The 13,289-nt window shown below is 37.9% G+C and overlaps 1 protein-coding gene across 1 annotated transcript in view; it reads right to left on the bottom strand.

Annotated features, from left to right (window-relative positions):
* Positions 1-8,183, bottom strand: part of LOC140167604 (beta-crystallin B2-like) — a 33,038-nt gene extending 24,855 nt beyond the window's left edge. Inside the window, exons 1-4 of the mRNA XM_072190902.1 lie at positions 8,169-8,183; positions 4,009-4,130; positions 668-794; positions 293-438 (exon numbers count right to left, since the gene is read on the bottom strand). Of these exons, the coding sequence (XP_072047003.1) occupies positions 293-438; positions 668-794; positions 4,009-4,130; positions 8,169-8,183 (410 nt within the window). The remainder of the gene's footprint in view (positions 1-292; positions 439-667; positions 795-4,008; positions 4,131-8,168) is intronic.
* Between the last annotated feature and the right edge of the window lie 5,106 nt (positions 8,184-13,289).

Raw genomic sequence — 13,289 nt, 5'->3', positions numbered from 1 at the left:
CAAAATAATATCCAAACGCTCATACCATAACCCTTAAGTTCGTTTTTTTTTTATTTGTGTCCCAGTTCAGTCATTTATACCATTATTCCCAATATGTTTGTTAAACATTTACAATACCCTAAATCATTGACAGTTTTCTTTCGTACGCCCATTTCCTTTTTAAAGGAATTTTTATTTTAGGAACGCTTGAATCAGTGTCTGGAACGATCTAATCTTTTTGACCGCAACCTCTAATTAACAATGTAATGATAACAAGAAAATTAATACAAATTAATTAAAACAGAGTACGTACGTTCCCATTTTCACCTTGATAGAGGTCACCTCGTCGTTGAAATCATAATTTTTGAGATCGTTAATCTCATACTCGAAAGAGACGGACTTTCCTCCGTAGCTCCCGTGTTGATAGAGTTCAATGCTCGGCGTCTCTCCCAAATTGTCCTGGATGCAGTGAACAAAAACATCAAAACCAAAATCGTTGAACATTAAGGTACATAGTACAAAATGAGATAATGGGGGGAGGGGGTATAGAATTGTTATACCAAGGTCAAAGTTTATACAGAGGTAACAACCCGGGTCAAAATTCAAAACTGATCTTTAAACCTATTCCTAAATGTTCCTCTGAGCCCTGCTAAGCTGGCAAACCTAAATAACATACAGATATACTCACAGTATTGAGTCTCTTCAATGAAGTCAATTGGTCATTTCCACCATTCCAGCTGCTGCTTTTTGGGTAATCCCCCTCTTCCAAAATATATTGTCTGCCATCGTAACTTCCGTTTTGGTAGCCGACCCATCTAAGTACAAACAAACATGACACTATAGTATTCTTTTGAATAAAGTGCTCAATCCCATGAATATGCACAGGCAAATAGGTCAAGACCATAAAGCTCCATATCAAATGTTACATAGACCTATTGACTGACCAATTTTTGGGTGTGGGGGTGTCTGTGTAGTGCGTATTCATATAGACTAGGAGCCCAGACAATTTATTCAGCTGAGAAGAGACAAAAGGTTTGATGGCCTGGTTATGTTAGTATAGGCCCAAGATTCAATATTCCATATTGCTGCCGGGCCACAGCTTGTACGGGTAACCTGGGGGTCACAGAATAGGGGGCCAAAAAAATGCATTTATTCAGCTCAAGAGAGACATGGACAAAAATTGTTGGATATAACTCCCAGGATGATACTTATCATGCCTATAGCAATGACAGCAATTTTGGCCTGTACGGTGGCCCAGACAGTAGCCCCAAAGGGGCCCCGCCCATATGGTGTTATTCAGCTGAAGAGAGACAAGGACGAATCTTTTTTGCATTGGAACTATTACACATTGGGGTGCACAAAAATACCAATGACAGCAACTTTTTCCTGTAAGGGGGCCCAGACAGTAGCCTCAAGTGGCCCGATGCCCCATAACAGATTATTCAGCTGAAGGAAGACATGGATAAATCTTTTTGCATTGGAACTATTACACATTGGGGTGCACAAAAATACCAATGACAGCAAATTTTTACCTGTACGGGGGCCCAGACAGTAGCCTCAAGGGTCCCGATGCCCCATAACAGATTATTCAGCTGAAGGAAGACATGGATAAATCTTTTTGCATTGGAACTATTACACATTGTGGTGCACAAAAATACCAATGACAGCAACTTTTTTCTGTTCGGGAGCCCAGACAGTAGCCTCAAAGGGCAATGTCCAATAACTGATTTATTCAGCTAAAGAGAGACATGGTTGAATATTTTTGCATTGGAACTATTACCCATTGGGGTTTACAAAATACAATGACAGCAACTTTTTCCTGTACAGGGGCCCAGACAGTAGCCTGAAAGAGCCCGATGCCTTATAACTGGTTATTCAGCTAAAGGAAGACATGCATAAATCTTTTGCATTTGAACTATTACACATTGGGGTGCACAAAAATACCAATGACAGCAAATTTTTCCTGTGCGGGGGCCCAGACAGTAGCCTCAAAGGGCCCAATGTCCCATAACTGATTTTTCCAATTTTCCAAAGGGCCCATGTCACATAACTGATTTTTCCAATTTTGTCATCTTCCAAGAGAGAACTACACCAGGAGTGCTTATCTTAAGAAGGGTGAAATTAGACTCCGAAGATTACCGCGCTGGTGATCTACCAATGAACTACCCATTCAGCTGAAGAGACACATGAATGAATCTTTTGAATTGTAACTATTACCCTTTGGGTATACAAAAATTCCAATGACACCAACTTTTTCCTGTACGGGGGCCCAGACGGTAGCCTCAATGGGCCCGATATCCCATAACTGGTTATTCAGCTGAAGAGACATATGGATGGATCTTATTGAATTGGAACTATTGTACATTTTGGGTCTACAAAAATACCAAGGATAGCAACTTTTTCCTGTACGGGGGCCCAGACAGTAGCCACAAAGGGTTTGATGTCCCAAACTGGTTATTCAGCCAAATAGACACATGGATGGATCTTTTTGAATTGGAACTATTGCATATTGATAAGTTATGGGACATCAGGCCCTTTGAGGCTACTGTCTGGGTCCCCGAATAGGAAAACGTTGCTGTCATTGGTATTTTTGTAAACCCCAATATGCAATAGTTCCAATTCAAAAAGATCTGTGTGTCTCTTTGGCTGAAAAAATTTTAATGGTTTTTAAAATACTGAAGTGAACAATAGTCGATGAAGAGTGACATATTTCAAGGCACTCGATTATATAGGCACTATATAAAAGAAAACCACATTTGCCAATCAGTGGTTCACCGTAGCTTAGGAACAACAAGTGTGAAGGGTAAAGTATCAGACATATGAAATAAGATCCTTATGCACGCTGCTCTTGAAGGTTGGTGCTGCATTGTCAGATATGTCTCTGACTACCCCATCTGGTAGGCTATTCCAAAACGTGAACTGAAGTGTGTATGAAGGTCCTGCCAGTAGGTATGGTTCTAGAAACTGGTACTGTGAGAGCATGGCAAGGTATGGACAGGCTTGAGCGGGTAGCCCTTCTGTCTACAAATGACTTTGGTAGCTGTGCCTTCAGAGCTGGTGGGAACAAGCTGGTGTGCATTGTATAAAGGACTGTTGTAGCAGCCACTTGATGGAGAGATGTGATGTTCAGCTCTGTACTTGCTTCCTCTTCGCTCACGCTTATGATTCGAAGGCCCTTCCTCTCTGGATAGAGTCTAGTAATCCTAGAGTGGGTGTGCTGGCACTCATCTTAGACAGTGAGGCATATTCCATCACACTGCAAACTTTAGCCTTGTAAACAGTTGCTCTGTCTCTGAAGCCTCTCTGACATCAAGTTTATTTGCAACTCTCCTCAGAGCGCCCAACTTCTGTCCTGCTCTGTATGAGACATTATAATTGTGCTTTGTCACATTTATTCAGCTCAAGAGAGACATTGACAAAACTTGTTGGATATCACTCCCACGAGGATACTTATCATGCCTATAGCAATGACAGCAATTTTGGCCTGCACGGGGGCCCAGACAGTAGCCCCAAAGGGGCCCGCCCATATGGTGTTATTCAGCTGAAGAGAGACAAGGATGAATCTTTTGCATTGGAACTATTACACATTGGGGTGCACAAAAATACCAATGACAGCAACTTTTTCCTGTACGGGGGCCCAGACAGTAGCCTCAAAGGGCCCAATGTCCCATAGCTGATTTATTCAGCTGAGAGAGACATGGATGAATCTTTTTGTAACTATTACCAATGGGTAATAGTTCCGATGCAAAAAGATTCATCCATGTCTCTCTTCAGCTGAAGGGGTAATAGTTCCGATGCAAAAAGATTCATCCATGTCTCTCTTCAGCTGAATAAATCAGCTATGGGACATTGGGCCCTTTGTGACCCCCATGCTGCCTGTACAGGCTGTGACCCGGCAGCAATATGGAATATTAAATCTTGGGCCTATACTAACATAACCAGGCCATCAAACCTTTTGTCTCTTCTCAGCTGAATAAATCGTCTGGGCTCCTAGTCTAATACATTATTATATAATCAGCAAACAATAACACACTGCCGAAGACTTTGATTGAAGAGACCCTATCGTTGAATCCAATAGAATTCAGATCGCTTACATCCTCAGTGACTTCACGTGAAGCTCCGCTGAAGTTTTCGTCTTCGTAGATGACGATCTAATGTACAGAAGAAGAATTAATCAATTATTCAATGAGTCAATCAATCAGCTGCGTAGCAAGAGCCTTCCTAGCCCATGGACAATTAAGAAGCAGTGCGGGGCTCTTTTTACATTATCATTTAGCAGGCCAATCCCTAACCCACGCTTTTGCTCGGGTTCCCGAACGCTGGACTTCTTCCACACTGTCCAACGCTTGCTACGCCCCTGCAATCAATCAATCAATCGATAATCAATCAATTAAGCGAGCAAGCAACAATCAACACACTATCAATCAATCAGTCAATCAATCAACAATTATGTCAATCAATATCCCCGTAACCTCAATTTAACCCCAATGAAAGTTAGGGACTGTTCAACGCGAGACGGGAATGGTAGTTTTAAGGGGGAGTCCGAATTAGTCCGAATCGATGACGCCTCAAGAAGCGTGTTTATAATGGCTGTATATGGAAAGATTATACTGCAATAACAATTGAGTTTGCAGTACTTATACGCTAATATACGTTAAATAACAGATAAGGCTCACTACTATAAACAGGCCCATAGAGATACAGTGATTTGATGAGACAGGTGCCTGATCAGTTCTATCAAATCAAGGGCCGTATTCGCTGTCGTAGTGCACGTTAGAATATGACCGTTGCTAGGTCAACTGGCTCACGCTTTCTTTTTTACGAACCACTGATCGAAATGATCACAACACAAAGCTAGCCCATGGCATATGAAAATTTGGAACGGGTGTATGAGCCCAGGCTTGAACCAGTCACCAATGGTTACTGACGCAGGGTGCACTACGGCATCGGCAGCGAATTGATTGCAGATTTATTTGCTCTATACGCTGGCGAAGTTACGTAATTAATCGGATTATTTACCATAGCAATAGGTGAAAACAATTTTGAACATATCGCGCTGCACTACAAGCAGGTTACACTTATCACCTGTGTATGTCTGCAATCATTGAATACAATACTGGTCTTTTCAAAGATACTAATCTTACAGGTGCAAGTAATCAGCATGATATGGTTCAATGAAGAGGTACCGCGAGAACGTATCAGTGCAGCGCGGTATATTCAAAAATTGTTTTCACCTATTGCTATGGTAGTTAATCCGATTATTACGTAACTTCGCCAGCGTATTGCAATCACACCCACAAATCTCTTGTCCACCGTGACGTCACTAGGTGTCACCTTAGCTGGAACGAATAGCCTGAAGGATAGGTATGTATTCAGATAATTGACCCAACACACACATATTGTGCACGTAACACATTGTGTCAACTCAATACGGCCGTATTGGCACGGTAGATGCCCTGCTGGGATGGATATTCTGTCATACGATTGGTCACGGTGTATCCCGTTGTCAAAATACCACGTACTTTAATACAGTTATAACGCCCTTTGTATTTTCAACGTAGTGAAGAAATATTTGAGGTAATATAACACTATCCCATAGCAAAAAGAAAAGTTTCCCGGTGACCACCCGATGACCATTCGGTGGTCATCAGAAACCTTTCGGGTACCTTTTCCAGAGTTATCCGAAAGTGCCCGCTAGCGGATACCTTGCGGATACCTAATGAAGTTATCCAAAAGTTTTCGGGTAGACATCCGGAAGTCTCCCAAAAACTCAAATATTTCAAATGAGTTACCCAGAAGGTTCCCAGAAACTTATATTCTTGCAGGAGTTACCCGGCGGTTATCCGCTTTTAATTTGACCTTGAAAATAGCATTTAGCATCTTAAGAATGCGTGGGTGGGTATATGGTCAAAGGTCACTGAATGAATTCAAATAATGGAGTAGCTAGCTGTTGGCAGTTGGAATATATTTGTGCAGAATATTCAAGTTATTTGTGGTCCAAAATGTATGGATTTACATGTAGGACATTACAAGATGTTTACTAATTAATCTGGAACATGCTGTAGGAATTATTAGGCATTGAATGCTTGATTTCATATGACATTAATGCAGGTAGGAAAATTTGTATGAAATGATTTGTATTGATGCAGTCTTAATACACTGATGTACCTGATATATATGACACATTTGAATGTTTTAGTTTATATCTTTTCTAGTAAATCATACATGATTTTGACAGTAAATTAATGTCAATTAAATTACTAATCATCAGCTAATGTGTCAATTAACTGATCAGCTTTATGTTAAGCTATTTGTTGTAAATAAATTATAATATTTGATATGAAAATTATATACATGTATATGCTGATATCATTTGGTTGTACATTAATTGAATGGTATGCACCTTATAAAGGTGTGAACCAATTAAATTAAATCAGGAATATTTAAAATTACATTGTACACTTTCAAGTTTCTTAAAGCAAGATAGCACAAGCTCAACTGCCATAACTGCAGAGTTATATTTCTCCAAAATCTACAATTCAAATAATAAGCTAAATTGCCTAATAAATTTGTGCATACTCATGAATTTGTATTTCTGCATTCCCCAAAAGGTCAACAGGAAGTCTCCAAAGAGGTCACCAGGTATATCGTCACCAAAAGTTATCCGCTAGGTCCCCGAAAAGTTACCGGGTAGTTATCCGCTAGTTCCCCAAAAAAGTCATCGGGTGGTTACCCGCTAGTTTCCCAAAACAGTCATCGGGTAGTCATCCGGTACCTATTACCTGAAAGGTATCCACTATTGTTTCCCAAAAATTTATCGGGTAGTCACCCGCTACCTATCTAATTTGCATGTGTAATTTGCCGGTGTCTACCCGGTGACTATCGGGAAGTTATCCGAAAAGGTCTCATTTTTTGATATGGGTATAGAATATAAAAACTAGTATTTTTAGAAGTTACATTTCAAGGTCGTTGCATTAAGGTTACTCAAGGTTTTAACATTAAGGTTAATTTAAAAAATATATATACATATTTAGAGACAGCCCGTCACACTTAAGGTTACTCATTGTTGTTTGTTGATGCTAGGGCCCAGTATCAACCAAAAACATCAAGGCCGCAGGGCCGGCGACTCCCATACGACGACTAAACACTCGAAGTGGGACCCCAATATAACTTAAGGCCCCCGCAGGGCAAGAAAGCAAGAGTAACCTTAAAAATGACGAGCTGATAACGAAAATTCTGTTATATTTACGGACAGCTCGTCACCCATTTCATTTTACTCTTTACCCCATAATTTCCCTCATTCTTCAGGCCCTACCCTCTATCGGGGGCTAATTTATAGTTTAAGCTTGTTTGCTATTGTTTTTGGAGCAACATTGTTTCTTTATAAGCCTGCGACGCAACCTTAAAAAATATTGTCTTTGAGCAATATTGTCTTTTGACTTGGGGATGATTTGAAATGACGCAAATTATGACTGTATGATATTTATTACCAGCAATGTGGAAAAAGAGACACATGTAGAACCGAAAAAGGGTACCATTTTGTTGAAGGAGCAGAGTTCAAGAAACCATAACACCGTTTCTGGATATCGTTTGAAGTCAAAGATATACCATTTTAAAGCTTATGATATCTATTTTCTAAATAAAACAAAATTGACCGGGGCCGACTTTACGGCTGATTCGTAGTGCCAGGTCACAGTTATGCTATTTATCAATGTTCAGAATATCACAAAATGGTGTATCCCGATCTGGTCAAAACGTTCGGCTCCCGAAACTAATCCGCGTTCGGACATGGTAAAGGAGGCGTTCGTGCAAGCTGAAAATAAAGGCGCTATTCAGGTCCCAGAAAGTTAGTCTCAACTTGTTTCAATAAGCCAATTTTAAATCAACTTTTAATCTTTATTTAAGACACTGGTGTCAACAAAATATGAAAATGGTTTTACATGGGGGTAGAAAACAACAACCTTACTTTAATTTATATTTACGTGTATTTCAATGGGACTTTATTTAGTGGTGTGCGCCCTACTTGTCTCTATATCAACAAGTTGAAATCAATTGTTTTGTAGTGCTTCCCGAATATATGATACCGGTAATTGCAAAAAACAACACACAAAAAAAACCTTGTATTTATGGTAGATTAAGGACCATTAATATGAATTATGAAAGCGAAACTAATATAATTTTATACTTACTTTTGCGGTGGCCATGGTATTGTATTTGTTGTCCTTTCCTGCAATTATATTGATTCAAAGATAACCTTTATGAGGATTTATTTTTTAAAGTTATGTTAAGGTTAGTACATGGATCTTTCAAGGATTTTCAAAATTTTTAAATATAAAATTATATCCTTGGATGATAGGCCCCAGCTTTGATAAGGAAGCCAAGGCGGGTCCTAGGACCGTACCCGGCCTTTCGTGCTCACGCTTCGCGCTCGACACATAGAGAGATTGCGATGTTCCATACCTGGATCGTGGACCGTGCGTTCAAAACGTGCATATACATATTGCTAGTCTCGGCTCCAAGCTGGATTGTGCTCCTTCGTGACGAAGGAGAACATGACGGCTGGAACAAAGACTAAACATCTGATTTGGTCACAAGAGGGCAGAAGTCCTTGAAATTTAGTGGTCACCGGGTCGGTCTACTTCAATACAACAATCATGCTTTTGATTTTAGACTATGATGGTTAACATGCTGCTTAAGATTAACTGATTTCCAGTGCTTCCCAAATATTATGGTTGCCAAAAACAGGACCGCTGCATCCATTATTATGACTTTACTTTCAAAATGAGACTTTTTCGTCAAAATTAGGCGCGTTGCATCATAGAGTTTAAATGTATTTTTTTAACCCGGCTGGTATTTCTGAAAAGTGACGTGAGCGGAGATATTTGGGTTGAAAATGCATTTTTTTTTGTGATTCCCTCTTTTTTTTACCAAAAATTCCAATTATTAAAACAGATATAACTTTGAAAGTAAATACAGTATGAATTTATATTTGTTGTGGGGGAATACATGTCACATGTATATTTAATATTTGTTAACAACACAAATTCATCTTTATATCATGATGCAATATTCAGGTGAAATGCATTATTTTGATGACTTTGTTCAATTTTGACCAAAAAAAATGAATAAAAACAAAAAAATTAATAAAAAATTGAAATAAAAGTATATCAATGCATTGGTATAACTGGGTATATCAAAAAAAGTCAATCATGACCACTTGCTGAAACGAAAGGTTTTTGACCTATGGACTTTTGAAAATCGAAGTTCAACATAAAATGATCGTTTACATATAGTTTATGGCAGTTTTTCCATCAAAATCGACTGGAAAATGGTGGGAAAATGTGGTTGCTATGGTAACTGACCAACTTGTGACTTCTACAACCAACCTGAAATTGTGGCACTACTTCGTATAAATAATATAATAAAAACTGTATAGCAAATAAGCAATAGAAATGTTGAGAAAATTTTTAGCCCAAAACAAGCATTTTATGCTGACCTTTGATTTTCAAGAGGTCATAGGTCAAAAACCTTTCTTTTCAGCAACTTGTCATGATTGACTTGTTTGATGTACACATTCATATCAATGCATTGGAACACTTTTTATTTCAAACTTTTTTAATTTTAAATTTTTTCCATGGTTTATCATTTAAAATTCACTTTTATGGTCAAAATTGAACAAAAGCACCAAAATAATTCATTTTTCCTCAGATATTTTGTGTTAACGAATTTTGAATACACATGTGACATGTATTTTCCACAGTAAAAAGGAAGCTCATACATAATTTATTTTCAAAGTTATAGCTGTGTTTGAATAATTGACATTTTTGGTAAAAAAAAGTAACAAAAATCACAAAAACTCTATTTTCAACCCAAATATCTCACCCCACGTCATTTTTCAGAAATGCCAGCCGGGTAAACTGAAAAGATCAGAGTGTGTAGATACATTTTAACAACATAAGAAGCTTTGTCCAAAAATGTTGGACGAAAACTTCAAAATCACTATGTGGCCTCTCTAAATCTTAAATCATGGACTTGTTATTGCGGCCTCCCTGTTATAGGCCATGTTTTTACAATTTACATGTATGAAGTGGAAAAGTATCAGTTAAAAAACCCTGAGAAAATGCCGGGAGAAAATGGTCTAGCGACGGCCCTGATTCAAATCATTCAATAAATCAGAATAATTTTAATCCACAAAGGTCTCATAAAATCGACCTTGTTCAATCGGAGAAAATAAGAAAAGCTCATCGGGGGGTGAAAGTTTTTATTACTACGTGACCGTATTTTTGCATTCAGAATACGAGAAATGTCCTTCTGATATGAAATATTTTTAAAGTTTTGAGATTCGCTATATAATAAAACTTCTATGGCAAAGAATTAAAATTTGATATTATTTACATTTAACAGTCCTCTAAGTAAACTTTATAGATCTAATTATTTCGAAATGCATGTATAGACCTCTAAAAAAAGAATTTTTAGCTAATTTAGGTGTTTGGAAATATTCGCACTTTTGTGTTTTAGGAAGGATATGTAAACGACAGATAACACCAAAAAATATAAAGAAATTATTTCCAAACCGTGTTAACAATATACACACTATTGTCTCATTTTGTGAACAAAGGCCCACACAGTATTGTTACCCTGCGATTGCTTTATAATCGTTCACCCAACTGAAACTATAATACCAGCTCATTGCTCTTTGCACAGGTAAAACAGAAACATGTGTAGTGTGGATTTAACCAGAGAAGATCTGATTTAACATAGTTGAGCTGTTTTCAATGATTGTTTTCTTGGCTTTTAATATGGGGTTTAAGTCCTGCAAAGGTCGTGGTGAATTCTACTGTAGACATGACTGCATCATGATATGTCTACAATATATGAACGGAATCACCTAGATTCTCCTCAGCAACTCTCAGTGTGTATTTTATGTCCTGCGTACATTCAGAACAGAGCCTTTGAAGTTATGCCTATTTCAGCACTTATGTTGTAGATATGGTCGATACAAAAACAACATCAATGGAATACATGCTTGCAGAAGCAATTGATTGTTAATATGTAGAATATGAAAGTGAGAGAGAAAATGATCGGTACGCGGTCACTGAATATTAGCCTAAACTTATATTAAAGGAATATAGGCCTAATTATCTGTCCTGACAAGTAATATATTATCCTAACGTTCATTAGGCCAAATAAAAAAATTAATTCGTTTCGCGTCCACCTCCCTCCTCACTTTCTTGGATCAGTCCATATTTTTTTTATTTTTCAATTTTCATATTAAATTGTAAGTTTTTAATACTTTAATATAATGCTAATGCTGATAAACAAGTTTATTAGTCAGCATGATTCACTTGCAAGTGTTTTTGTGGAACTCTAAGGGGTCTAACCCCTCATAATCTTAAAATAAAAAGGGCCTCATCGTTTCCCTGGCAGATGCTGAAAGCTGATAGCAATGTCAATTTTACGTGAAAACTGCTGTATTTTGTCAATTTAGAAAAAAAAAAAAAAAAAAAAAAAAAAAAAAAAAACCTCCCTCCCTCCTCACTTTCCAAAAAGGTGTGGACGTGAAACGAATTTTTAATTTTATGTGGCCTTATACACAAAACCATAGCCTGATCAATTTGTGCATAAATAGGGACAAAAGTTTGAAAATTTTGTCAGTTCTATTAATCTATAAATATCTACTGAAACTGAATATTTTCCAAACACCGTCGGTGTCACCGATGGTCTGCTTTTCCATTTTTTTGTAAGTTTTAAGAATTGATCACCAGAACGCTTCAAACCTTTGTCTATCACCTCCCTGCCTATAGCCTTGTCCTGTCCTTTTTTCACGGTCGTTGGCTTTAGGAACAATGACACGAAAAGACCAATGAGATATTACCCTGACGTTCGTTATATACAGATAGCCTGTCCAATTTTGTACACATGAATATAATGCATGGAATTTTTTAGTTTTTGGTAGAAATTTTCAACATGCTTCAATATACCGTATTATATGACACCAACATCTCAAAAAAATTGAAGATATGCATCTTGCCAAAGACCTCAAATATTTAGGGAGTGTTCATAAATGCTTTTGGGGGGGGGCTGGAAAATTTTTTTTCATGTCGAAAATTTTTTAACCCCCCTCTTCGCGAACCCAAAACTTTTTGACCCCCCTCTTAATGGACCTAAAACTTTTTTGACCCCCCCTCATATAGGTTCAATACTATTTTGACCCCCCCCATCATAATGTACCATTCTACTAATTAAATTCTACTACCATTCAAATGGCATTAATGGTATTAAAATTTGTATTCAAGTGCAATAAAATTGTACGCATGTCATTGATGTGGAAATGTGGAAGCTAAACGAATGAAATTTGATGTAAAAGTGGATAATATAGGCGCGAAGCGCGCAAAATTTGTACTTTGGGGGCTAAAATGGCCAAATATGAGCTTAATTTGGTCAGAAACACACATACAAGCGTCAACATTGGGGAGATGGTTGAATGTGCTATCCCCCGGGATCTACGCCTATATGTTTACTACGCCTATGTATTTTAGCCCAAAATACAGGGGTGTAGGAAGTTTTCTTGGTCGGGGGGTGAATAAAATTTCGGGGACACAGACGAGAAAATAAATTGCAGTTGCAAATACATATACCGGTTTTGTTTTTTAGAGAGACTGTACATGTATTTGAGCTTCAAAAAAGGCTTTATTGGGACAATACGCGTGCAAAAATTGTGTATTTCGCCCATGATGGGATGAAAATGCCTTTATTGTGACAATGTGGGCACACAGCGTGCAAACATTTTGTATTTTACACTATTTTGGCCCATGATCGGGTTGAATTTATATGGAATATTGTCTAGGCCCTATAGCATTGCATTGTTTGTTGCATCGTATAATTTTCATTTGTCCATGCTAATCTCCTTTTTGGGGGCACTTTTCTCTTTCATTTTTTGTCAGGGGCCATTCCGCCCCCTGTCTACACTACTGCCGAAATGGTGTGTTTTGCTCTTAAATTGATGGGCCAGTTCGCATAGCGCAAAATTTTGCAATTTTACCCTATTTGGGCCCAAAACATGGTGCTTTTCGATGTGCTAAAAAAAGTTGCACATGGCAATTATTATTATTGCTTTATTTTTTCTTCTTTAAGGATTTTTAGGGGATAAAAAAAAAAAAAAAAAATTAGAGGGGAGGACGTGTACCCCGTTTCTCCAAGCCTCCTCCGCCTATATTTGTAATGCAACATGATTTAGTTGTATATATTAGTGATAATAAATGAATAATCTGTACTACATGAAACATTATTGTAAAAATTGTCAACACTAA

This window comes from Amphiura filiformis, chromosome 13, assembly GCF_039555335.1.
Source record: "Amphiura filiformis chromosome 13, Afil_fr2py, whole genome shotgun sequence".
Lineage (NCBI taxonomy): Eukaryota > Metazoa > Echinodermata > Ophiuroidea > Amphilepidida > Amphiuridae > Amphiura > Amphiura filiformis.
The sequence above is the reverse complement of the archived record's forward strand: the minus strand, read 5'-3'. Positions and strand labels throughout refer to the sequence as shown.